We start from the raw sequence: 25,517 nt of genomic DNA, 5'->3' as shown, positions 1-25,517 counted from the left end.
TGTACGAATGAGACGGTGATAAGACATTTGGCTGAAGGAATGGCTGAAGTGACTCAGTGATTATATGCAGAGACTATAGTTTGTATAATTATTCACTACAATCGACATGACAGAATTACACACAAATGACATCCACCTAAACGTTCTTTCGCAGCGACGCACCACATCGACAGACACAGACACCGTTTCTACCATAGAAGAAGAAAACTATCCCGATGGTGGCTGGAAAGCTTATCTGGTATTGTGTGGATCGTTTCTCGGACTTGTTGTAAACATGGGACTTATAAACTCCATAGGAGCAATTCAAGCCTATGTTTCCACCCATCAGTTGGCAGGCGTGGCGGCGTCCAGTGTGGCGTGGATTTTCTCCATTTACTTGGCTCTAGCCTATGCAATTGGCATTTTTATCGGACCCATTTTTGACCGCCATGGAGCTCTTGAACTCTTGGTAATTGCCACGATTTTGCTCTTTGCTGGACTCATGGGCACAGCCAGCAGCACCAAAATATCCCACTTTATCCTCTCGTTTATCTGTATCGGGATCGGAAACGGCGTTGGACTCACTCCGTTGGTCGCAGTCATCAACCACTGGTTCTTCAAACGCCGAGGAAATTCCACCGGAATAGCTACCAGTGGCGGCTCGGTAGGCGGCTTGGTGTTTCCGCTTATGCTTCGGCACATGTACCTGACATCTGGATTCGTTTGGGCCATTCGAACCTTGGCTTTTGTGTGTCTAGGATGCATGGTGAGTGCGGTTATTCTTGCACGAGAACGCTTGACTCGTGAACCCGATCCCCCAGCCGACTCCGAGTCCAAGTGGAAGACCTTTTCCAACAAAATCGGGCTTTTTTCGCTCTCGAAACTCAAAAACCGCACCTATGCCTTGATGATAACTGGAGTGTTTTGCACCGAACTTTCGCTTGTCCTCATTCTAACCTATTTTGCTACCTATGCCATGGCCCAGGGCGTGTCGGAGTCCACCTCATACTTGCTACTTACCGTGTGGAACGCTACGGGTATTCTTGGTCGATGGATTCCGGCCCTCGCATCGGACTACTATGGCAAATTCAACGTCAACATTGTCATGATTTTCGGGCTTGATCTCTGTGTTTTTATGCTCTGGTTACCTTTTGGCTCCAGTCTCAAAGTCCTCTATGCCTTTGCAGCGGTGGGAGGCTATTTTTCCGGTCTGATCTTGACCATGGTACCTTCCTGTCTTGCCCAAATTAGTCCGGTTTCCGAGTTTGGAGAAAGATACGGAATCTTAAATGCGGTCCTCAGTCTTGGAAACTTGGTGGGTTTGCCCATTGGCGCCGCCATCATTGGCAACGGGTCCGTGCACAACTATACTGTGTTTGTGGGGGTAGTTGGTGTCTTGCTCGTCACCGGAACATTTTTCTGGATTCTCAGTCGTGCTTCAATTGTGGGTGCCCGTTTGAATGTCAAGGTGTAATTACTGCCTGGCGACGGAGTTACGTCCAGGACGTCCATGATAGGCAGCCTTTTCCCTGAGGTGCTTGTAAAAAGCGTATGCAACAGGCACGAATAATACCGCCGTGAGCCTTATGGACCAGTCCAAAAACAGTGCTTCTTCCACAAACGTCAAGCTCAAGAAAATCTGGCCCAATTCTCCAATCACACCAAGAGGAAACGTCAAGTAAAAACTGTTGTAAGCACTCCATCTGAGCCATGTGGGGCTTCGTTTTGTCTTGACGAAAAATGCATAATGGGCATATTGAATCGTGTTCAGAACACACCACGAGAACAATATAAGCGAGTAGGTAGTATGTTTTGCAATCTTGGGGTGTGGGTAGATGACTCCGTAGCATATCCATGCCATGTGTAGAGCATTAAAAAGACCCCAGCTGAACACGGCATTTTTGCGGAGCTTCAAAACATTCCATTTTGTGATTCGAACAACAAAATACGTTAATAGTGGGATCAATGCCACCGTGTGAAAGAAATCAGCAATTCCCCCGGGTAAAAACCGTCTTCCAACGAGAGGAAGAAGCACCATGAATCTTACCAAGCAGCAGAACCAAAGAGTCATCGCCACGATATTAACGTAGAAAAGACATTTTTCGGGAAATGAAAGGGAATATGGCATAATGGTAAATCGGTAATTTGTTGTTATTTGTGGTTGTTGTGGCACTTATACTTAAGCGCTGCTATGCTAAATTCAATTCTCAAATTTCAATCTCAATTATTTCGAGAAATATTCTCGCGAATATTTCACTTCGCGAACAACTTCAACTTTACTGATGGTCACAAAATGAAGCTCTTCTATACAGTTTCATGGCTAGTGCTCGTGTCCTTCTGCCTTGCGTGGACCAAGGAGGACTACGAGATCTTTGGTTTGAACGATAAAGTCACACACGACTTGGGTGAGGGCTCCACTTTTTACTCGTGGTTGGACCTCGATCGATCTGCCACCGTTCAAGAAATTTCCAAAGCATATAGGCGTAAATCGCGTCAATTGCACCCAGACAAGGTTGGCGGAAGCTCGAAAAGTGCCCGGAAAACGGCCGAAGAGCGGTTTCAACGGCTTTCTCTAGTTGGAAATATACTAAGAGACCAGTCTTTAAAACGCAGATACGACTACTTTCTCGATAAAGGGTTTCCCAAATGGAAGGGTACTGGCTACTACTACTCCAAATTTCGCCCTGGGCTTGTTTTGACTGTTTTTATGCTCTACATTTTGGTAGGAGTTTTGCAGTGGGTCGCACTCAAAATCAGCAGAAGCCAAGATTACAAGAGAATTGTCAACTTGAAAACCGACTTGAAAAATCTGGCCTGGGGTGGCTCGGCGGTTCCTCCGGCGGACGGAAGCGATAGAAAAATCCAAAATGATGCCAATGGCAAGGAATTTATAGTTTCTGCCCTGGGTGAAATTTTTCTCGTTCACGATGGAGAACGAATCTTGATCGACGAAAACGACGTCAATGTCAATCCCAGTATAAAAGAATCGGTGTTGGTGACACTCCCTGTATATTTGTGGAACATTTCGCTAGGCAAAGTTTTGGGTATTATAGACTTGAGTCCACCTCCCAAACCTGTCTCGGAATCAGAACCCCAGGAAATCAAAAAGAAGAAGAAGAAAGGTGAGCGCATCGAGTTGCCGAACGGAAAAGTGGTCTACGGAAGACCCAACGCTCGTAAGCGCAAATGATATATAAGCTATTCATTATGCTTTGGTACCCGCCGCAACTTATTTCCATCGTCCTCTTCGTCGTCTGACGAGTCGGATCCAGAAAGGTTCTCCACATCGTCGTAATCTCGAGATGTGTCCTCATCGCCTTCGAGCTCGTCGTTCATCGTCGCAAGGTTCCCAGGCGACATTCTTCCAACGTCAGGAACTTGATGATCAATTGTTTCATCTTCTATGTCATGTCCTTCTTCGTTAATAAATAAGTCGTGGTTCGTTCGGTCTCCAAGCAATATAGCACTTTTCTTGGCCTTTCCTTCGTATGCTCCCAAATCAATGTACCCCACAGTAGAGGAATCAAACCCATACGATTCGTTCTCGTCTTCGTCATTTCCAGCGGTAGTTCCCTCTTCTGATTCGGCTCCTAGTACAACATTGTACAGTTCTCTGGTCTTGAGTAGAACATCGCCGACAAACCACTCCCAATCTGGTGTGCTCACAGCACTCACTATTACCGGCGAGATCAAGTCAGGCTTGTAGAGTGAAGTAAATTTGACGATTTCTTCACTAATGAGAATAAGGTGACCCATATAACCGGGTCGAGGTTCGCCAGCATCACGGTATGCATCCACAACCATTTTTGTAAGATTGTGCTTTTCGGGACGAAATAAGTCCACGATAATGAACGAGTTATAGGAGTTGAGTTTTCCATTGAAAACCTGCTGGATCAAGTCAAACACCACATTATGGAAAAAATTGTGCCATGGAAACTTGGTGAAGTTGCCGATAATTTGCAGCACGATGTTCAGGTCCGTTAGCTTGATTTTAAAGTAGTCGCCGACACATGGATCCTTTCTGGTCTCAAGATCTCGTTTCTTGCAAACAAAAGGTTCTTCCGGCGATATTACAGGCTCATCGTCGTCAGAAACATCTTCGTCAAGCGAGGAAAGTAGGTCGCTGATTATCAAGGCATCTTCATCGTCGTCAATTTTAAAGTCAAAGAGAGAAACATCATCAAGACCCGAAGCCAAGGCGTCTACAGCGCCATCCTTATGATCAACAGAAGTCGGGAGACTTTCCTTAAGAGCTTTCTTGAGTCTTCTATCACGTTGAAACCTGACATGTTCTCGTACCTTCATTATCTTTCGAATCTTCTTACTGTTGAGCAAAATCATGTTACTGCAATGAAGCAATTCGGCCACCAATTCCGCAACCTTGAACCTTGTGAAACCCAACTTGTTTGGCTCTTCCTCTGCTGTATCCATCAAGCTCACAAAATCTTCAAGATGGTCAGAAAAGATAGCCAACATCTCGCCCAAGTAGATGGGATCACGAGGGCCGGGCGGGTTTTGTTCAAAGTCTTTAAGCCATTGGAACATTACATATGAATTGACTTCCGTGGGGCCATCTCCATTGGTATTTTGTAACAAAGAGCTGTAAGATCCGCAATTCAAGTCGTAGTCTGAATTGTTTTTTCGAATTATCTCGATGATGATTCCGACGCAATTATTTATCCCGTGCTTGTTGGTTTTCGAACCGTTGCGAGTCAGACCCGTAGGAGGTTGATAGAGCATGATATCGTTGATCATAGTCTTGATTATCGTAGGAGATACTAGCTCGTGGGTGAGCAAATTAGGACCAATGTTCGTTTCAAGGACTGTTGCCAAAGCAGTATTGGAGGAGATTGTCACCAAAGCACGCATGAAATCGGCAGCGGCAGTTTGGCGGAAAAAAAGCTCATGGTTTGGAATCTCACAACTAGCTTCAAACTGAGACGGATGCGGTTTGAGTATACTAATCAATTTGGGAATGAGGTTCTGCTGAGCCAAATTTTCTATGATGCCGGTGGGCGACTCAGCCTTATCGGTTTGGATAATACGAAGAAAAAAATCCATAATCATAGGCACTTCGATCATCGACAAAAACATGTCGACCAAGTCAGGCTGTCGACGAACAAAATTGAGGAGTTCAATGCTATTTGTGTCCATGAGCTGATCCAAAATATGCACAAGATAAGTCACCGTGGGCAAGCTGTCGCTGAGGTGGGGGATGTATAGGATCAGCCAAAGCTTTTCCATGATAACTGGAGTTTCTATAATGCGGTTCGAAATGAGCCAAAGGTCTACCGATAAAATTTCCGACGACACCAGGATGCAGCGGCGTATTCTGTCTTCCTCTGACTCTTCTTCGTCTTGTTCTTCGTCTCCACTTTTATCTGTCACTTCCGCTTGCTCTACCATCACTTGGTCCGTAAGATTTGTGGTCTTTTCCACTTGTTCTTGTTCCCGGTGCTTGTTTAGGTGATTGAAAAACTCCACACTGTCGACAATATAGTTCATAAATCCAGTAAGAATATGTGGTTCCAAAAGAATCTCCAACAACTTGGCACCCTGTCCATCTCGATTACTTGAGTTTTCATTGGTAGAGGAAGTCACGGAAATCAGATCAGATCCGTTCCAATTGCTATCTTGGTTCCGTTGCAGCTGCAATTGGAGCACATTATTTTTTCGATTATTGTATGATGCTTTGATACTATGAAGCTCACTCACGAGTTCTTGCAGAATTTCCGGATCCAGAAGAAAATCGTCCACAGTAGTCTTCGACAAGTCCACTATCTGGTCCAATACTTTTCGCAACTTGCTGTTGCTGTTGAACGAATTCGAAAATGGCCAAAATGACATTGATTATGGTTCAGTTTCAGAGCATGTAAATGTGGGCTAGAGTTTGCTAAATGACTTGGAAGTGTATGAATGCTCTCGCACGGATCGAGGGGTCCGTTCTGTCAAGTTTCGTGACCAAAATACGTGATTGTGATCCGTTGGTAATGCGGCTCTAGTAATGGTCAGTGAAGTATTCCGTAGCCTGCAGGTATACACTGGTGCACGGATGCAAAACCCGATAAACCAACAAACCGTTGGAGAGTTAATAACTAGTAACCGATGTAGAGTTGGTATATGCTTTTGCTTGATTCTTCATTTTGATATGTTACGCTTTATTATGTAGGAAGTGTAATCTGTAGCATACTTTAGTCGATTTTGGCACGAAGAATGTTAAGATAAAGACAGTGGCTGTAGCAGAAACTAGTCTGACCATCGGGCTAAAATACTGGAATACCAGCAAAAAAACCAGGTCCTCACTCCAACAAGCTACTGATGTACCAGAAATTGTAGTTCATCGCCTGGATTTGACACTTTTGGTCTTTGGATTGAAAGTAAATTTCGCAGCCACGCTATATGGGGCATAAAGGGACATGCAAATTCGTTAGGACCCTCTAGTATTCTTATACATAGCTAAGCAAGCTATGACACACTGAACTTCACAGCTTTGAAATACTTCACAACATTTGAACTTTACTACGACAAAATGACCCCTATACATGTATGGGTCTCTCTTTAGAGAAGTTTCATGAAAAAATGAAAGAAAAAAAGTTAGTTTCTACAATGTGAAACAAGACACCAATGAAATAGCGATTTATAGTGTATGAATTATCGAGGTGACAATGACTTTCTCATTATGGTGAGTCCGATGTAGGTAGTGATTCAAGTATACGCAAAGCTCGATTGAATTCTTCCCTGTATGTTTCGATGAGACTATTGCATGTTTCTTTGGCCACTTTCCGACACATGCTTGCATTATGTTTGACCCATTCTTGAATTGTCATATCTTCTTCCTCCTCTGGCATCGAAGAGATGAACGAAGTAAGACGGCCATCAAAATCATTATGTAGATCATACTCTGACGATACGATATTAGTGAGGTACTCAGAGGCCCCTTCAAGCTTGTCTATAACTTCTAATAGCTGGGAGAGGGGTCTTGATACCCACGATTGCAGACCTGCTGCAACTTTTTTTTGCGGTGTACTTGCTTCCAATACGTTGCTGAAACTGGCAGAGAAGCGGTCTATTTGCTCCAGAAGTGTTTCGCTTTTCTGATTCCTATGATCTGGAGACTCTGCTGGTTTTCCACCTCGTTCTTTGTTGGTCGAGATGTGAGTTGGTGAAGGTTCGGCTGCAAAATCTGCTTTGGAAGACAACTCTGGTAAAATAGATTTCCGAATATCTATCTGAGAAGAATTGACATGAGGGCTCTTCGCTGGCAGTTTTCGCAAGTTCTGAACTGAAGACTCCAAGATTGGTGAGCTTCGGTATCTTTCCTTATTTGGCATCTCTACTGGCAGTCTTACCAAGCTGTGGTTTACCGAAGTTGGTGCAGCCGTAGAAGTACGGTTTTTTTCTTGAATCTCAGCATTTATCAGCGCCGAGGACGCATTTTTGCTGGTTGCTGAAGAGTGGTCGTTTGGTGCCGTTAGCTTGGACTCTTCACTGGCACTTTTAGAGGACTCGTGGCCGTCATTTGAAACAGAAGGAGAGATGGGTGATTTAGCATTTACCTTTGATATTTCACCGATTGCATTTGATGGGGCATCCTTTGTAGAGGGGTCAAACTTATCTGATGTATGAGCAGACTTCTCATCAGAGTCCTTAGAAGTGTTTTCAGTATTTCGATCAGACTTGGGATCAGGCATAGGATCAGGCATATGTCTAGATTCGGGATCAGGTTTAGCATCAGGCTTAGAAGCAGGTTTATGCTCCGATTCATCCTTAGGATCAGACTCATGTTGGTGTAAAGGAGAATCGACTTTTCTCGGCGCAGTGTTCTCCCTAAATGATGCTTCGCTAGAGGAGTCACTAAAGAGACTTGTGTAGTACCTTGATGTTGACTTTGGAGGTATTTCTTCGGCTTCTTTTGGTTCCGTTGCTTCTGAGGCATTATTGGGCGAAGCGACACGAAAAGGCTTATCATTATTTTGATCAGTATTAAAATCCATGGTTTTGTGATCTCTGTCCATGTGTTCCTGTGATGTAGCATCCTTGAACTTTAGAGACTCATCCTTTATAACAAGATTGTATTCCAGTTGTCGCTTCTTATTTTCATCAAAAGACTTTTCAAGGTCAAATATACCTCCCGAAATATCGTGTAAAGACGAGTCAAGATTGACATTTCTCTTTTGCTTCTCCTTGCTAGCTTCTACCATCTTTTTGGGATCCCTTTTCTCAACCTTAACTGCGCTTCCATTAAATATATGCCCCACTTCGTGCTCAATTGAATTCAAATGATTGTCGTCATAATCACCGAGGTTCCTCTCGATATCAAGCTCTGGTTGCTGAGATAGTCTGGACCTCAATTTGATTTTGGAAGCCTTTTTGGGAGACTTCAACACATCGTTAAATCGGGTCTCATCAAATGAGGTCTCGAAGGGATCTTTAGCTTTGGTTTTTTGAGATTGCGGCTTACTTGTGGTTGAATTAAGCTTGGAAACATCTTTCTTCGCTGGCTTTTTGGCTGACTTCCTCCTTTTCGTCGAAGGTTCAAATGATGAGTCTTCTGAAATTGGTGAGTCAGTCTCACCGCTCTCCGTAGCCGCAAACGAAGCGGAGGTTTCAACATTCCTGGTGCTTTCACTAACATAAATCTCATCACTTGAACTTTCGGGGACTTTGTTTGCATCCGTTGACTGCTGACTCGAGAGATTTATTGAGCTTTGTTCCTCCGCTGGTCCCAGTTTGTTACTAAAAAGCAAATCTTTGTCACTTTCTAGAGAGTCATGAACGACACCATTACGTTCAGATAAGCTGGGAGTTGCCCTTCTTCTTTTTCTCTTGGAACCATACACTCGAGATTCCAACTTCGTCTCCGTGTCAGAGAGAAGGAGGGACAGATGACCTTCCTCTTGGCTCGTGTCTGGTACAGTATTTTTATGAAGACGCCGACTTTTTCGTCGAGGTTCGACTTCTTCTTCAGGTTCTTCCAGAGCGGAAAGATTGCAAACTGCGCTAGCCTCATCTGTGGCCTGGATTTTTAGGGCCTGATCGACCTTTAGTTGGTTGTCTGCCAGGGTAAAATTTGCATCGGAAAACTCGCCATCTGTAGTCGCGTTCGACATTCCTTCTCCTTCAGAGAGAGATGCCGAGCCTTCTCTCAAGTGTCTTCGCATAGGTTTCGTAGTTTGCTTCACAGGTAATTTCAGTGCACAATGAAGTAGGTAACAATCACTTTGGTACTTTCTATGTTCTTCGAGTGGATCGTCTTCTTCACTCCATCCTTCAAGGCAAAACTTGCAGTAAACGCACTGAGTACGGTCATCTCCTTGGTCAACTGGACAATAGAAAAACCCTGCTTTTGCCAATGCCTGGCTGGTCGCTGATACAGGAGCTCCATTGTCAAAACGCCAATATTTACCAAACGTTCTCCGTCGTAAAGCCACCGCACTTCTACTAAATGGTTCTCTAAGAACTTCAGCTTGGTCACTTTGCCAGAAAGCATCGCTTCCCTCAATTGAATGATTGTACTGGGCCATAATAATATGTGCGAAAGCACACTTTGGGTTGTTTTTGAGGTGGTATTCCGCTATATTCTCAACGCCCTCGATGTTCTTCTCTTTCTTTTTGCAACAGAAACAAGTAATTTGGTCATTATAAACTTTTGTTGGCGTGAAATAAAATCCAAATTCCGCTAAATGATGTCTATCTGGAAGCTCATATGTCCAGTATTGCCTTTTCTTATTCTTGCCTTCTCGCACTCCGTTCTCAAACGTGGCTAGTCGGTTTGCCTGGTATTGCATTCCTAGGTATGACATAACTGCATGTTGTGATTGTTTAGTGGTTTTAAAGATTTGAGATCAGTGCGCGTAAAACTGATGAACAAGAGTGCATATAATAGACGGTTGCGAGTGCATACACCACAAGAGAATATAATCTTTTCTACTTAAAAGTTATGGCCCACCAAGAGTTGTATCGTTTTCAAAGCCTCATACTTCAATTCGTTATCACCATCATTTTTGTCTAAGAGCGTCATAATACGCAATTTATACGCACCACCGTTGGCTTCGTTGATGAACTTGACCAAATCTTGGCCCAAATTTTTGATTAAAGATTGAAGATTGTTCAACAAAATCACCTTGGCTGGCACATGGGCCTCCAGGTCCAATATCTGAAAGATCCGCTTGACGAGTTTGAAAGAATTGTCCTTGAATTTACCCGAATTTTCTAACCAGAATTGAGACGATTTATGCACTGGAGAAGACCAACTGATGAGGTTGGGATTGTCGAGCTGGGTGAGATACTCATCTAGAGACGACAATTTTTCAGAAACAACTTCGCTCAAAGTGTCGACGAGATATTGCAAATCATTGGAAAGTTCATCATCGCTACCGCTCGAGGCAAATTTACGTTCCTGCAAAGTCTTCATTATGGAAAGTCCATCATCAAACAAGATGATTTTGATGGTTCTGAACTTGTCGCTCTCGCTACTTGACACTGAGACAAAGTTCTTTAAAATGGAAACCGCCATTCTGACAATCTTCAATTTGATGGAGTCCTTGGAGATGGTCAAGAGGCTGCCAATGAGATCCGGGTAGTTGTGAATCAATAGCCTATTAATGTCTGCGCTGAACGACAAAACCCACGTAGTCAACAATACGTTGTAAGATAACTGTAAACTGGACGAATTGGGAAGTCTAGCCAGGTTGGAAATCAAGTGGTTTATGGACTTGAAATTGGAAACTAAATTGTGTTTCTGGTACACCTGTCTGAAATTCTTGCTTATTACCAACTCTTGCAAGATCTGGATTCCAATTGCTTGATAACTAGACTCGTTGCTACCGATGAAATGGTTCGAAGACAACGTATCGAAAAGTTTAATCAAAACCTCGTTATCGATTTCAGCACCCGAATTGCCTTGTTTGTCGGCTTTAGAAAGGAGAATTGTCAAGCTGTGCAAGCACAATGCCTTGATATAATTGTCATTATTGCCCAAATGCTTCAAAAATGGATCATATGGGAGCGAAGGGTCCACCTTCGACATGGCCAAAAGTGAGTCGATGAACTCTTGATTTGGCAATTCCAATAACAAATCATTCAACAACACCAAGATATTCTTCAACACGTCATCTCTTCCATTTACATCCAATTTGTTCAACAAGTTAAGGAGAGTGTTGGAGTAAAGAGCAAGTTGCGACAGCACAGTTTTCACTTTATTCTCGGGAGATTGTTTTTCCAAAATCTTGATGTGGTTTGTATCATCCTCAGAGATCACTCCAGCACGAAATAACCCTTCCCAAGGAATTATTCTCTCCCTGACGACGTTTTTGGTGTCCGTGTAAAAACTGCTATCAAGAATGAGTGGCGACTGTGTTAGTAAATGGTGAAAAATAAGTGCCTATTAAATTCTTTGGAGGACATAGATCTCAAATCTCACTGGAATAGCCCTCAATGCTGTTAACTTACGTATTCTACAGTCATGACTGTTGTATGGCTCCGTGGAGATTCCCGTGAGCGATAATGAAAAGTGATTTTCGCACGACCCAGATAGACAACCTCTTAAAGCGAAGAAGCAATTGACGAGAGGTAGGGGTCTGAGTAAGTGGTATGAGGATCTTATATGGATCTTATCCTGAACAGTAAGCTATTTGCTTCTTTTAAGTAAATTAAAAAAGAGCTGAAAAAATTGCCGATCCCAGGAATCGAACTTGGGTTTCTTCGGCCACAACGAAGTGTACTAACCACTATACTAGATCGGCGAATTGTGATAGCTTAACAATTTGGAGTAACTAAATGCGACACCTCAGATAATACTGAATACGACACTTCAGATAAAATACAGACGACACTTTAAGAAGACTCCAAGGGAGTCTTCTACATCAATCACACTCGAATGTTTCTTCTATTACAATTAGCACCTATTTATTTAGTCAGACGATTCTCTGGCATATTCCTTGGCCATGTCGGCATCAGGAATAGATCCACAAATGGTTTCAACCATAATTCCAGTCACCAAGTAAGGATCTATGTTGGAAGCAGGTCTTCTGTCCTCAAAGTATCCGTAACCCTCCTTGGCGACAGATCTTGGGATTCTCACGGAAGCACCTCTGTTGGCAACACCAGATGAGAAAGACTCGATGGATGCGGTTTCATGACGACCAGTCAATCTCTGTTCGTTATCGGCACCATACAACAACATGTGTTCCTTGTGTCTCTTAGCCAACTTGGAGATGGCATCTTCGATGTACTTCATTCCACCCTCTTGTCTCATGACCTTGGTGGAAACATTGGTGTGGCATCCAGCACCATTCCAATCTCCCTTCAATGGTTTAGGGTGCAACGACACCTTGACACCAAATTCTTCACCAACCTTCATCAAGAGATAACGAGCAAGCCACAACTCATCACCCATGTCAATTCCTTGGCATGGACCAACTTGGAATTCCCATTGCGAAGGCATCACCTCGGCGTTGATACCGGAGATGTTGATACCAGCGTACAAACAAGCTCTGTAGTGAGCCTCGATCAAATCACGAGCGTACACCTTTCCGGTACCAACACCACAGTAGTAAGGACCTTGAGGAGCTGGGAAACCACCCTTTGGCCAAGCGTAAACCTGGTCATATTGGTCAAACAAGGTGTATTCTTGTTCCAAACCAAACCAAACAGACTCTTCTTCATGTGCCTTCATTAACTTGGCACATTCATGTCTGTGGTTAAATTTGTTGGGAGTACCGTCATTGTTCCAACATTCAGCCAACACAATCAAGTTGTCACCTCTTCTGAATGGACAGGGGTAAAACTTGACAGGTCTCAAGTAGACGTCGGAATCGTGACCTGGAGCTTGTCCAGTCGACGAACCATCAAAATTCCATTCTGGAAGATCCTCAACCGACGATGGTTTTTTGTCCAAAGTCTTAGTTTTAGATCTCATTCCACCATCAGCGTCAATCCAGATGTATTCAGCCAACACCTTACCTCTTTGGGGAAGGTCAAGATACTTCTGAAGAATGGCAGTTTGTTCAGTATTTGGTACAGACATGATAAACGAACTGTTAATTTTTTGAATTCAAATTCAAAATTAATTTCTCAAAAAAAAATTAATGACACACAAGCAGAGTCAAAACACAAACAAAAACGATTTTGTAGTGTATATATTTGTTCAGGGATGAGTGAAACCCTATAGTTTTTTTTAGAAGTGGATGATATAGAAGTAGTAACCTCTAATAGGAAAAGTGCGATTGGATATCACTTATATATGATATCTAGTTCCGCCCTATATGCGTAGAATTGCTTTTTCCGGTCGAATCCTGGTTCGACGGGTGTATTTGCACAAGACAGCCGATTGCGACCTTATCATAGCCAATCACAGCGGCGCGCGCCGGCCGCCGCCGGACACCACCCTCCGGCGCCTGCATTATCAGGACACCCAACGAATGCAAGTTGGCCAATGGGCTGCATGATGTTACCACCGACAGCCCCTCACAAACGATATCGATGCAAGATAAGGAAAATGGGGGAATTTTTGTGAAAGTATCCTGATTTGAGGTGTCTGTCACCAGAGATTTTCGGAGTAGCGGAAGTGTATTATGTAAGTGATCCGAGGATTAGCGAGAGACAGGACAAGAAACTAAGAAATTAAACTAGCTAAATTAAACCAAGTACAAACCAAGACAACCCAAGACAAACCAAGAACACTACAAACCGCCAAAAACATTCCTTTAAGAAACTAGTTCAATCCAAATCGAGCAAACTTGAACTTCCCAAAGCAATTTTCCAACTTCACTAAACCCCATCCTATTCCCGAACCTCCATCCTCCCGCTAAACCCCAGCCTGCGCCTCGGGCGATTCGCACGATTCGCACGATTCGCACGATTCTTATCCTACCCCGCGAACAAATTTCACTCTCGCTCCTGTATACACGGCAATGGAATCTCAGCCGTTGCTACGGATAACAGCATTGCCAACTGACAATGATCCTCGTAACATTGCTGATGGCTCGAGGTCCCTCACCGCCCGCCAGGTCACCATGCTTGCCATTGGTGGCACAGTAGGAACTGGGCTTTTTGTAGGCGTGAAAACCTGTTTGGTTCATGGTCCCTTTATTGCCATAGTGGCGTACTTATACGTCTCAAGTGTATGTTACGGGGTTATCCGGGCACTAGGGGAAATGACACGGGTTCTCCCTTTGACTGGGTCACTTTGCAGGTTTCCAGCTATGTTTCTTTCGCCGCAAATTGGTGCTGCAAATAGTGGCATTTATTGGTTTTCTTGGTCCATGACTCTTGCATTGGAATTGACCATATTGGCTCAGGTGCTTCTGTTTTGGGTTCCGTGGGCCCACACGTGTCCCCAGGTGGTTTCGTTGGGGATTTGGCTTATTCTTACTGCCCTCAACTTGTTGCATGTGTCCTACTATGCCGAGGTCGAATTCTACATTACCCTAGTTAAAGTGGCCGCTTTGGTGCTTTGGACCGCCATCTGCGTTGGCGCTATATTAGGTTTGGGTACTGAAGCAATTGGGTTTCAAAATTGGCACCATCCATGGGGAAATGGCATTTTGGTAGAAGGTGCGGTTTCGTCAAGAATTCTTGCACTTATGGCGCTGCTTGTGTCTGCTGCATTCACATTCCAACTGTCGGAGTCTGTAGCTATCACTGCTGGTGATATGGAGGATCCACACACATCAATTCCCAAATCAGTCAGGGCAATCTATTTTCGAATTTTGGTGTTTTACATCCTTAGCGTTGTTCTACTCACTTTACTCGTGGACGCCAGTGATCCTCGGTTGCTACTCTCGGACGATTCTATCTTTTCGTCGCCGTTTATTCTCGCTTTACTCAATGCTGGTTTGGCCCCAGGCTCGGCCCTTCTTCATATCATCAATTTGGTCATTTTCTTTTCAATTCTATCGGCTGCAAACTCAAACATATACTTTGGTTCCCGCTGCTTTCTAGCACTCGAAATTGTCCCAAAACGTTTCAAACAGAAAAATCAATTCGGAGTCCCCGTCACTGCCGTTCTTGTCACCGCAAGTTTCGGCTTGGTTTCCTTGGCCACAGGCTTCCACTCGGTGGAAATAGTGTTTCTGTGGCTCTTGAACATCTGCGCTTGCGCCGGTCTCTTGATGTGGTGCTGTTCTGCCTTTTCCCATGTTCGATTTGCAGCCATTTTGAGTCTTGAATTTGACACCCAGACTTCTACCTTTTGGTCATGGTACGCAGGGATAAACACAGCTGTGATCCTTCTCGTCAACGGATTCGTGGTGTTTTTCAATTTTTCTTGGTCGTCGTTCATTGCAAGCTACTTAAGCGTCTTTCTCTTCATTGCACTCTGGGGTATCCAATGGCGACCAAAAAACCAACTTTTGGTTCCTTTCGAGAATATACAGTTGCTCTAGATATAGAATTTAAATTTTAACCGGGCTATGCCGGGTATTTACTTAACTTTAACTTCTCAACTCTAACTTTATCTCTTCCATATCTGCATCTCCTTCTCGCCGTGCGTCACGTGACTGATGATTTATTTTTTCTGCTGTGATCAATATTCAAACACGGTCATCATTTTCTTTAACGGCTCCAGCGCCACACATCGATCTTCAAGCCAATCCACTAACCATGGCTCGAAATTGTATCCTGTGGATTTTAGTTCCAACCTTGTTTCTTACTTATGTGACATATTTACTCCATTTTGCTTGTCCACACACGTCTGTGTTTGACACCAAATCCCTTAATTTTGTTGACCATTTCGCCTGTAAACAACTCAATGTTGTTGTTTCGTTCGTAGAGAACAACCCTGTGATCCAGGAGTACGATACTAAGTTGGGGATCTCTAAATCGTATGGAAAATACGTGGTTCCTAATATCGAAAAAGGCACCGAAATCATTCGAAATGTCGATAATTCTTACGGCGTTTCGGCCAAGGTCTCTTCAGCTTTGTACGAACCGTACGTGATCGTGTCTGGATACACTTATCAGTTCCTGAAGTATGTTGAACACGTCATAATTCCCAAATCAAGTGGTCTTTATGCCCATTATAGTGCCCACGCAAAGGGCCATTTCGGTGTGGCGTTTGAGAATTTGAAACACCACCTCAAAGTTCTTCAAATACGCAGCACGGTGTACTTCGGTGAGTTCTATAGAGCTCATGTGGCTCCTCATGTTCACTCGACGTGGTACAAATTGTCCACCAGTGCGTTTGGCCAAAACGTGAGACACTACTATATTGTACTTGGTTTAGACGTTGTGTTTGAAGGCATAGGCAAACTTTTCCTGTCTTTGGCCGAACGGAGCACATCTTTGCAAGAAAAGTCCCATTTTCTCAAGTCTGAACTCAAGGGGTTAATAAAGCCATTGGACAACTTGAAGGCTAAATTTATCAGCAGGGAAAAGAACGTGGCGGATGTGGTCAAGGAAATTATTCAAGAAGTCGAAGAATCTACAAAACCCGAATCAAGCAAACAGGCTCCAACGGAAGACGCACCAACGGAGGAGACTGCAACGGAAGAAACCGAGTACGATGAAGTTTACGACTCAGAGTCTGATTCTGAGCCCTCGACAGTACTCATTACCTCCACCATCACTGTCGTTTCTGAGTCGCACGAGCTGGGCAACAATGAAGTGAGCGAAAACTCGCATCAACATTTACTCAACGAAGAGCTTGACTACTGGCAGTCTAAGGTGGACAAAACTCTTCAGCTCGCTTACAACAGTCTTGAGAGTGATTTCTTGCCACAGTTGAATCAGATAATGGAAAAGGTCAAGGGGCCAATTTCAGACACCTTGAAAGGAGTGCAACAAAATAACTATGAACATTACAAGAAGCTCAATCAGATGATCAGCGATATTAACAAGGATGTCAGTGATATTCAAGAGTCCAATGAACTTCCCTCAGAATTTGGTGTATCAAGACAAGATATGAGAGATGGAATCTCAGCAGCAACTGAAGAGTCGCTGGAAGCACTTTCGTCAGTTCAACAAATGCTTGCCGATGCACAGAAAGATGTAATAGTCAAGTATTTTGAAGCCATTCAGAACACCATAGATATATTGGAATCATTTGCTGATGTCACGGTACTGGAATTTTCCAACCGGTTGACGGCCCTTCTCTCCTTCATGGAGGTGGAAGAGAACTTTGACGAAGCATTGGGATGGCAAGCGTGGAAACAATTCCACAAGACCAAGGAACAGATTTTTAAAATCCGCGATAAGATTTACGACGAAGCCAATGCTTACAAGTCGAAGTACTTTGAAGCCGACAACAAAATTGTACCCAGTGCTTTAAGTGAATGGGACAAGTATTTTAGAGACATCCATTATCATGTTGGGTTCCTCACTCACGACAATGAAGAGTATTTGCGACTCGTGCGAGCCAAAGCTAATGTGGCATACCAGGCACGCGAGGCATTGGAGCGCAAGATTGAGCAGGAGAGAGAGAAGAAAGACCAAGGTAATGAAGAAGAGAAGGAACACCAAGATAATGGACAAGGAGAAGAAGTCAATGATCGTGCGCGAGTAATTGTCAACGAGTACGATGATGAAGAGAAGATCGTGGTGGTGGAAGACCCCAACCACGTAATAGAAGCGGAACATTTGAAACAGACCAAGGAATCAGACGGAGATTCAGACGCAGGTTCTGACGACACCGTCGTTGACTCAGACGGTCGTGATTCAGACTCTGGTGGTTCAGACTCCAAGTAGATATTAATACACAGTTTACGTCATATAAGTTATATATTCACTAATTACTTGCCAAGGTAACCCTTCACCTTGCCGTACTGAGCCACAAAGTGGTCAGCAACGTGCTGTTCGGCAACCTCAAACAATTGAAAGTATCTGATCACCCATGGGTGAACAAACTTGTAATATTTGCCCTGAGCACAAACCACCTTTTCGTGGATCTTGTAGCCCTGGAACAATTTGGTGGAGTGTACATGGTCGTCAAGGAACTTTTGCACATGTCCAACATAAGGAGTAGCAAAATTGACTCCCTTGTTTAATCCATCACACAATTGATTGTGAGAATGAGACAAAGGATGTAAGACTTTTTCCACACCGTGTTCAAAGGCAGTTTCATTTAACTTTGCACATTTGTACGAAAAGAGGTAAGTGGTGTAGAGGACCACGAAGATCGTAAGGTAAATTTTGAGACGTCCAACAAATGTCATTTTTATTGTAAATTGTCACTGATTTCCAAAGCAACCGCGGCGAACTTTTTGGTCTTGTGTTCTGTCGCACGTGCAAAATTATCTTGTGATGGGACACTATTTGGAATTTGCCCAATTGGGACAGATGCGAATTGGGTGCAAACGAACAATCACCATTTTAAAGAGCTTAATGCTCGTCAACTATGGGGCGGAGTATGTCGCCTGTGACAATACAGACCTCTGCAGGCAGTATGCAGCGAAGCAGCAAGAAGTCGTAAAATACGAGCAAATGGCTGCAAAAGCCAGATTTGAACTCTTGGAATTGTGGGCCCAAATTGGTCCTGGAGACTCTGAAACTCCCAAAAATCTTAAGACACTTAAGAAAAAGGCTTCTACATTGATACAGAGCCAAACCACCAGAATCCAAGCAGCGACAGAAATACCAATTCGCACGGTTCTAGCCGATGCCAGGAACAAGCAACTAGAAAATAAATTGGTAGCTTTCGGTGACAAAACGTCAAGATTTGTGAACGACCTATTTAAGGCCAAGCCACACCCGAGCCACGATATCGCCAATAGCTCGTTTGACATTGAAAACTTTTCTGACGTTGAAGAAGAATATTCTATAGTTTATGAATAATACCACTCTATCCATACATTTCTATAATCTATACCTACTGCTTGCATTTATGAACTCTTTCTACCACGGAACCTCAGTACCATCGTAGTTCCAAAACTTGCCGGAGTCTTCCTTCTTAAGCTTCTCAATCAAAGCCACCAATCCCTTGGCACTTTGATCAGGAGTAAGGTAGTTTTCAGGGCCAAGAAAATCCTTAAAATGTGGGTTACTCTTGAGAAATGGCTCGGTAGCATTGAAAAGCAAATCAGTACCAACCAACCCTGGATGGACAGGGACCACTATAAAATTCTCCTCTGAGAGATCACGAGCAATCTGTCTAGCACCATAGTTGAGTGCAGCCTTAGAAATACCGTAGGCGGAGCTAACATAACTAGGCTCCACGCTTACAGAACCAGCAGCACTAGAAACGAAAATCACCTTTTTCAGAGTACCCTTTTTGCTCCAAACCCAAAAAGGTTTGGAGCAAAAAGAATGGTCCAAGAGTATTGGTAGTGAAGTGACTAAGGAACTCTTCCTTTGTAGTGTCCAAAACCTTGGCGTGAGCGTTACTAATACCTGCGTTGACAATGAATACATCAATTGAATCTGAAATTTTCAACACATCTGCCTTGGCAGTTTCATATGTCTTTTCATTATTCAAGTCCAAAGTTACAACATGGACGTTGTCTGCTTTGCTCAATTCTTGCAAACCCGAAGCCGAAGCAGGATTTCTAGCGGTTGCAATAACCACATTTTCAGGATTTTTGCTTAATAAAGTAGCCAAACTAAGACCAATTCCACGAGAAGCACCAGCAATAAAAAATACTTGTTTTGCCATTTTTTGTGGTTCTTTGTACTCAATTGAGGTATTATATACCGTGTGGATGGTGTGTGCTGCGGTGATAAGGCGGAAAATTGTGTGGCTGTTACTAATGAGTGGAACCATGTTAAATGGTTGCAATTTCCCCATTGAGCCTTATTTCCGACTTAAGCCCGACCACTTACTAATTGAAAAGGGTACGGCTCAAACATATCAAGCCAGGCCAAACTAAACGATTTCAAAATTGAAGAGGTTTAACTATTAAGATATTTTATTATTTGTGATATTTTGTCACGTCCATTGTTAATTGCATTGGCTAGTTTTTCTCGCTTCGAGCTCAATAAATGGCTGCGAAAAGTTAAATGTTGCAATACGGAACACGGCTAAAGCTATATCCGATAGGCTGACAGGTTTCATACCATACACAGTATTTCAGGTACTATTACAAGCACTGTGGCTTCATGGCTGAGCCCCAATTGTAAATGAACCACGAAGATTTACTATAGGAGAAATCAATGGTAAAGTGAGTTGAACAAATACCATTGCAGCACATTTAAACAAAGTGGAATTGAAGTACTATATTTCTCTCTGGCACTGGATAATTAAGCTTTGGTCAATAAAGGATGTGATTCTAGCAGTATTCTGAATATCAAAGAATTTTTGAGTGATCTGTCGAATAGTCTCTGATAGTAAACCCGTCAATTATTGGTAGCACTCTTTCTGTTCTCCACAGTTGATTTACATAAAGTATGTCTTGACATGCTTCAGCCTTAACTTCAAAGTACTCTATAGTTTATGACAATTAATATACACCTACACATCATCCAACCAGCCCTTGGCTCTCGAAACTGCATTCTCCCACCGTTTCCACATTGTTCTTCTGTCGTTATCTGGCAATTTGGCCTTGAACGAATTCTGGGCGTCGGTTGGACCGTCGATCTTTTCGATAACATCATTCAAATCTTTCCAGATTCTGTCTTCTGGATTTTTGAACGAAAGTCCCGCAGCAATGGCAGCTCCCAAAGCCGTGCACTCGGAGATCTTGGCACGCTTGACATCCACACATGGTCCGAGAATGTCGGCTTGGATTTGCAACACTTCATCTGCTTTGGACATTCCTCCATCTACGGCCAATTTAGAAAGCGGCCGCTTTGAACCCTGGATCGAGGATGCCTCTTCGAGGAAATCCTCACTTCCTCCAGCATCGCTAGCCATGGCTCTCAAGATGGCTCTCACTTGAAAACATACACCTTCCAAAGCAGCCCTGGCAATATGACTAGATGATGTATACTGGGTCATACCAAAAATGGTACCTCTAGCACCACCATCCCAATATGGAGCATACATTCCTGAAAATGCTGGAATGAAAACTACACCACCAGAGTTGTCCACTTGAGAAGCAAGTGGTCCAATATCTTTGGCATTTTCAATGAGTTTCAAGTTGTCTCGAAGCCATTGAATGATGGACCCAGCAACGGCAATGGATCCTTCCAAAGCATAATGTGGCTGAGCATCGTCACCTTCTAACGTAGGAAACCAAAAACCAAGTGTAGTCAAAGTTCCGTGGTCAGAAATCAACTTTCTGGTTCCGGTATTGTATAACAAGAAACATCCGGTACCATAAGTACATTTTGCAGACCCAGCACGGAACGCCAATTGACCCACCAACGACGCCGATTGGTCTCCAAGACAACCACAGATGGGTACACCAGTAATAGTCTTCAAGATCTCATAGGCTTCGGGAGTGATTTTGTTGTGGAATCCAAGGTTGGACAAGTTTGGTGCTGCGAACGAACCATAATGTTCGGAACTGGAAACGATTTTGGGCAAGCAAATTTTGGTGGGATCAATGCCCCAGAAATCAAGGAGATCATCATCGTAGTCTTTTGTTTCCAAGTCCATAAAATAGGTTCTGGAAGCATTGGTAACATCAGACACGAATGAACGTTCTTTGGAAAGATGGTAGATCAACCAAGTATCTACGGTTCCAAACATGAGGTTTCCGTCGCCCTTTTCGTACTCCTCCCTGATTGTATCATCATTATCGAGCAACCACCGCAACTTGGCAGCGGAAAAATAGGTGCTTAGCGGCAATCCTGTCTTTTGCTTCAATTCTTCCTTTCTATCATCGTCGGTCATTTTCTCTAAATGTTGTACAATTTCCGCTGTTCTGGTGTCGGTCCATGTGATACCATTGCTCAATGGCTTTCCCGTCCTTTTCAGCCACACAATGGTGGTTTCTCTCATATTGGCAATACCAAGTGCCTTAACTTTGTACTTGATTTTGAGATCAGGGTTCTGATTAACTTTACGCAAAGTAATCAAACATGCCACCAAACACTGGACCGCGTTGGCAAGAACATGCACGGGCATACATTCGGACCATCCTGGTTGGGGGAACCGTAAAGTTGGTCCTACACTGGCACGATTGTTTTCGATTTCAACATCGTCAGAAATGGAAATTGCAATACCTTCCGAGGTGAAAATAGGCTCGTTGTGACGCATAAGCGACGATCTTCTTCTAAATTGTTCCTTGTTTTTCGATTCCGCTGGCGCCTCAGAAGCCGACGTCGAATATTCAATTTGATGCTTGGCGATTTCGATACCTTCTTGGCTGAAAAGAATGGCTCTCGCCGAGGTTGTTCCAATGTCTATGGTACCCACCACGGGCTGAGTGGGCGCGGTGCTCTGGCGACGGGGCATTTTTGAATCAAAGTTGGATTTAAAATAAAACGAAAAACTATAAAGAAGCAAACCCCAAATTTACTGGAGTTTGACGTACGTGCGGGTGCAATGGGTGTCATGCACGTCTCTTGGCCGTGCAGAATTGCAGCCATTAAAGCGCAGCAATTTCGCAATCTTTGACAACCAGGCTGTGGAGCCATTCATGGATTACATAGTTGTGCTTTATACGTGACAATCACCAAATATACATGGGTTTATCCACCCAAAGTTCAACGGTTATTCTTTCTTTTCTGGCCATGCACAGTGCGGGGCTACCCCGAAAAATAATCCATAATGCAGGCCAATCAGAATTGAGTTTCAACGGTTTTAGTGCCGAAGCCGTTATTTTGTGATTCGGTTCTGCAAACGATCTGTGGCACTGTTTTGTTCCTGGCGGTGTGTGGTTGCGTTGCGGTGACTCTGAAAGTTGCTACCGCTGTGCGGCAAGCGACCGGCAAACGCGGGGCGCAGGTGGGGTTCCGTGCAGGCGAGGCGCGCTAAAATGAAGAAAAGTTGAAGAGATATAGTGAAGAGAAGTGAGAAAATAAGTAGAGATTATACACAGTAAAATAATAAATGAATGAAGAACGATGGATTAAGATGAACAGAGAACTGAACTAATGAATGGATTAATTGAATGAATCGAAGAAATGACATCCAACATTCTTAGTGGTGCATTATTGGATAGCCGGGTCAAGAGCTTAACACTTTCCTCAAAATTTACTTATAGCTTGACTACTGATCTCTTTTCTCTTACACGCGACCGTTGGTCGCTGCTGTGGCACAAAACTGTTCCGTAATACCTGCACACTAGCGTGTCTATTGTTACAATGCTATTGTCCAATATTGTATAAATCCAACATATTTAATCGCAACTGTTGCTTTCACTGTGCTTTCAACTTGCTTTCATCAAAATGGAAAAGTGGAACAAAACAACAAAAATTACTTTGGCAGCCGTGGTGGTGATTCTCGTGGTATACTTTGGGTCTTATTCAGTCACCAGTTACTACAATACTAACGGCTCAGAACACCGGTTTCATGCGGATAACCAGTCGAATTAGGTGAATGGAAGATATGAGTTTCAATGAAATCTGAAATATGAAATATAAATGAAATGGTAATGAATAATTGTGATAATAATGTGATCATAATCGCGAACTATAATGTAATATTGATAAAATATCAAAAAATGATTTAAGAGATTTCACCGAATATCCAAAGTAACCCTTGCTTGTCGATCTAGATTCACTGTACTCGTGGTATAGCCCGTGGAATAACCCGTGGCATTGCCAATGCCCTTTCGTCGTTTTTCTCTAATTGTCGGGTCCGCATTAGGAAATACGCACAAATGGTTGCAATATGCACCAGATGCATCTTTGCATACGAAGCTGTATAAGAAGGTAAGGAACCCAAGAGACACATCACAATGCTTTCAAAATACTTTACGACTATCGTTTTGCTTCTATCCGTGGCGTGCGCCTTGGTGGTGGTTCGTGATTTTTCCCAGGAATCAAAACCAAATGCTCCAATTCGACTTCATGCCAGAGCCGAATGTGCATCCAAATCTACATCCTCCGCAGTTTCCTCTTCTTCGGATCCATTTTGGCTTCCTCTGCCTGAAGTTTCAACTGTTACTACTACTTAGTTCAAATATATGTCTCATTCAAACGATATCTCCCGCAGCAAATGACTTGCCATTAACAAACTTTAACCCTTCTCCTCCATAGCTGGTGGTTCCATTGACCTCCACCAATCCATCCTCTACTATTCCCCCATTGGCCTTGACCCATTTTGTGCCGAGTTGTAAGTAGTGGTTCCGACATGTAGTTGGGGTATCGTTGGCTGCACCATCGGCGTTTTTCAACGGCGAAAATTCCTCTGATCTTTCAACTTCAAGACATCCAAATTTGGAGAGTTCTACCGAGGGAAATACATCGAAAATAAACTGCTCAAGCTTGATTCCGTTGGGTGTGTCTGGTTTGACAAATTCGCCGTTCTCGTTCAAACAAGGAATCTTTTTCTTGGCAATGTGGAAGGGAAGGTGCTTTGGAGAGTCGACCCATTGAGGAACCATCCGTTGAAGCAAATCCACCGAGTAGTAGTGATTGACTATATTAGCAGCTCTCAAGAACAATTTTGAAGGGTCGTTGGGCTCGGTTTTGTTGGCCAATTCCTTGGAAATTTCCAGGTATTCAATGACACATGGTTTATTGATATCTTTGTCCAACACGATAAGACCCACACTCTCGCACGCATCTCTCTTTCTAACCACTTTTGTAGCCAAATCGAACTGTCGTTGGATGGAAAAACCCAAGAAGACTGGATCGGCAACTTTTACCAAAACATTATCAACGCAGTACATATGGATGTGTTTAATACCTTTGGAAACAAAATCGTCCAAAATGCCGTTTTTGGCAAGCGCCTTGTACAAGCCGCCATTTCCATCGGGAGACTCGCAAATACTACTCTTGGAATTCTGCAAAATTTTGGTTCCGTCCAAGTTGAAGCAGGGCAAAGTGCCTTGATCAAAGAAGGTCACCTGCAGTTTTTCGAGCCCAAAAAACGAGTTCTTGGTAAAATATTCTTCTGTAGCTTCCCTGGTGGCACCACTGGTCATGATATACCACCGAAGCACCGGCTTGGACCCTGGAAACCTGGAGGCAGCAATTTGTTGAAGTCGCAAAATTTTATCAGCCTGAATATTGAAGAGAGATTTCCCCGAAGGTAATCCCACATTAAAGCAACCTTTGGGGTCTGACGATCCTAACCGTGAACCTTGGCCTCCTGCCATCAACAATACTCCCACCTGATTATCAGCGATTGCTTGAAGACCCTTTTCTTCCCATGATTTTTTTTGATCCACAGAAGCATCCAACGTCGAAGCACAACAGTCTGTGGGAAGCTGAGTCAAGTTTCTGGTGGCTCCGTTGGTGCTTGAGAATGCAAGAGCTTCCTTTGTTGTATTTACAAGCTTGCAGGGATCGTCTATTGTTTCCAACTGGGAAGAAAATTGTTGCTGAAGACGAGAATCCAAATCATCCACATATTTGAAAAGATGGTTTTGACCAGCTAATTCAAACTTTTTTCTTACTGAGTCCACCATGGTTGAAGATCGAATCAGAAATTACGTGTTTAAATAAGTAGGGGTGCGCAGGAGGTGAATCAGATGTGAATCCAAGCTATTTTTGTACGCGGGTACTTTACCAAAACGGTAGTAAATAGAACACCTGCATGCTGCGCCATG

General features: G+C 43.4%; 16 protein-coding genes and 1 non-coding gene across 17 annotated transcripts; 6 read left to right on the top strand and 11 right to left on the bottom strand. All coding sequences in view use genetic code 12, as the record gives it.

Moving 5' to 3' along the window:
- Positions 1–106: 106 nt before the first annotated feature.
- On the top strand, positions 107–1,453 carry PGUG_01089 (uncharacterized protein; the record flags this gene model as incomplete). Its single annotated transcript, XM_001487662.1, has 1 exon — positions 107–1,453. One exon carries the CDS (start codon positions 107–109, stop codon positions 1,451–1,453), a length of 1,347 nt encoding a protein of 448 aa, XP_001487712.2.
- On the bottom strand, positions 1,454–2,107 carry PGUG_01088 (uncharacterized protein; the record flags this gene model as incomplete). Its single annotated transcript, XM_001487661.1, has 1 exon — positions 1,454–2,107. The coding sequence occupies one exon, from the start codon at positions 2,105–2,107 to the stop codon at positions 1,454–1,456; it is 654 nt and encodes a 217-aa protein (XP_001487711.2).
- Positions 2,108–2,170: 63 nt separating this feature from the next.
- PGUG_01087 (uncharacterized protein) lies at positions 2,171–3,169 on the top strand (the record flags this gene model as incomplete). The annotated part of the gene is made up of 1 exon (XM_001487660.1): positions 2,171–3,169. The coding sequence occupies one exon, from the start codon at positions 2,171–2,173 to the stop codon at positions 3,167–3,169; it is 999 nt and encodes a 332-aa protein (XP_001487710.2).
- An 8-nt stretch (positions 3,170–3,177) lies between these two features.
- Positions 3,178–5,826, bottom strand: PGUG_01086 (uncharacterized protein; the record flags this gene model as incomplete). Its single annotated transcript, XM_001487659.1, has 1 exon — positions 3,178–5,826. One exon carries the CDS (start codon positions 5,824–5,826, stop codon positions 3,178–3,180), a length of 2,649 nt encoding a protein of 882 aa, XP_001487709.2.
- An 830-nt stretch (positions 5,827–6,656) lies between these two features.
- On the bottom strand, positions 6,657–9,782 carry PGUG_01085 (uncharacterized protein; the record flags this gene model as incomplete). Its single annotated transcript, XM_001487658.1, has 1 exon — positions 6,657–9,782. One exon carries the CDS (start codon positions 9,780–9,782, stop codon positions 6,657–6,659), a length of 3,126 nt encoding a protein of 1,041 aa, XP_001487708.2.
- Positions 9,783–9,910: 128 nt separating this feature from the next.
- VMA13 (H(+)-transporting V1 sector ATPase subunit H) lies at positions 9,911–11,008 on the bottom strand (the record flags this gene model as incomplete). Its single annotated transcript, XM_001487657.1, has 1 exon — positions 9,911–11,008. The coding sequence occupies one exon, from the start codon at positions 11,006–11,008 to the stop codon at positions 9,911–9,913; it is 1,098 nt and encodes a 365-aa protein (XP_001487707.2).
- Positions 11,009–11,651: 643 nt separating this feature from the next.
- Positions 11,652–11,723, bottom strand: PGUG_05959. The gene has a single exon. It is a non-coding gene; the product is annotated as a tRNA-His (tRNA).
- Positions 11,724–11,890: 167 nt separating this feature from the next.
- GLN1 (glutamate--ammonia ligase) lies at positions 11,891–13,006 on the bottom strand (the record flags this gene model as incomplete). Its single annotated transcript, XM_001487656.1, has 1 exon — positions 11,891–13,006. The coding sequence occupies one exon, from the start codon at positions 13,004–13,006 to the stop codon at positions 11,891–11,893; it is 1,116 nt and encodes a 371-aa protein (XP_001487706.1).
- Positions 13,007–13,892: 886 nt separating this feature from the next.
- On the top strand, positions 13,893–15,365 carry LYP1 (Lyp1p; the record flags this gene model as incomplete). The annotated part of the gene is made up of 1 exon (XM_001487655.1): positions 13,893–15,365. One exon carries the CDS (start codon positions 13,893–13,895, stop codon positions 15,363–15,365), a length of 1,473 nt encoding a protein of 490 aa, XP_001487705.2.
- A 217-nt stretch (positions 15,366–15,582) lies between these two features.
- On the top strand, positions 15,583–17,664 carry PGUG_01081 (uncharacterized protein; the record flags this gene model as incomplete). The annotated part of the gene is made up of 1 exon (XM_001487654.1): positions 15,583–17,664. The coding sequence occupies one exon, from the start codon at positions 15,583–15,585 to the stop codon at positions 17,662–17,664; it is 2,082 nt and encodes a 693-aa protein (XP_001487704.2).
- A 44-nt stretch (positions 17,665–17,708) lies between these two features.
- On the bottom strand, positions 17,709–18,131 carry PGUG_01080 (uncharacterized protein; the record flags this gene model as incomplete). The annotated part of the gene is made up of 1 exon (XM_001487653.1): positions 17,709–18,131. The coding sequence occupies one exon, from the start codon at positions 18,129–18,131 to the stop codon at positions 17,709–17,711; it is 423 nt and encodes a 140-aa protein (XP_001487703.1).
- Positions 18,132–18,219: 88 nt separating this feature from the next.
- Positions 18,220–18,750, top strand: PGUG_01079 (uncharacterized protein; the record flags this gene model as incomplete). The annotated part of the gene is made up of 1 exon (XM_001487652.1): positions 18,220–18,750. One exon carries the CDS (start codon positions 18,220–18,222, stop codon positions 18,748–18,750), a length of 531 nt encoding a protein of 176 aa, XP_001487702.1.
- A 60-nt stretch (positions 18,751–18,810) lies between these two features.
- On the bottom strand, positions 18,811–19,326 carry PGUG_01078 (uncharacterized protein; the record flags this gene model as incomplete). The annotated part of the gene is made up of 1 exon (XM_001487650.1): positions 18,811–19,326. One exon carries the CDS (start codon positions 19,324–19,326, stop codon positions 18,811–18,813), a length of 516 nt encoding a protein of 171 aa, XP_001487700.2.
- PGUG_01077 (uncharacterized protein) lies at positions 19,151–19,699 on the bottom strand (the record flags this gene model as incomplete). Its single annotated transcript, XM_001487649.1, has 1 exon — positions 19,151–19,699. The coding sequence occupies one exon, from the start codon at positions 19,697–19,699 to the stop codon at positions 19,151–19,153; it is 549 nt and encodes a 182-aa protein (XP_001487699.1).
- On the top strand, positions 19,317–19,781 carry PGUG_01076 (uncharacterized protein; the record flags this gene model as incomplete). The annotated part of the gene is made up of 1 exon (XM_001487651.1): positions 19,317–19,781. One exon carries the CDS (start codon positions 19,317–19,319, stop codon positions 19,779–19,781), a length of 465 nt encoding a protein of 154 aa, XP_001487701.2.
- A 581-nt stretch (positions 19,782–20,362) lies between these two features.
- Positions 20,363–22,252, bottom strand: GUT1 (glycerol kinase; the record flags this gene model as incomplete). Its single annotated transcript, XM_001487648.1, has 1 exon — positions 20,363–22,252. The coding sequence occupies one exon, from the start codon at positions 22,250–22,252 to the stop codon at positions 20,363–20,365; it is 1,890 nt and encodes a 629-aa protein (XP_001487698.2).
- A 1,684-nt stretch (positions 22,253–23,936) lies between these two features.
- On the bottom strand, positions 23,937–25,376 carry UAP1 (UDP-N-acetylglucosamine diphosphorylase; the record flags this gene model as incomplete). Its single annotated transcript, XM_001487647.1, has 1 exon — positions 23,937–25,376. The coding sequence occupies one exon, from the start codon at positions 25,374–25,376 to the stop codon at positions 23,937–23,939; it is 1,440 nt and encodes a 479-aa protein (XP_001487697.2).
- Positions 25,377–25,517: the final 141 nt, after the last annotated feature.

The sequence above is a fragment of the Meyerozyma guilliermondii genome, genomic scaffold, assembly GCF_000149425.1.
Source record: "Meyerozyma guilliermondii ATCC 6260 scaffold_1 genomic scaffold, whole genome shotgun sequence".
Lineage (NCBI taxonomy): Eukaryota > Fungi > Ascomycota > Pichiomycetes > Serinales > Debaryomycetaceae > Meyerozyma > Meyerozyma guilliermondii.
The sequence above is the reverse complement of the archived record's forward strand: the minus strand, read 5'-3'. Positions and strand labels throughout refer to the sequence as shown.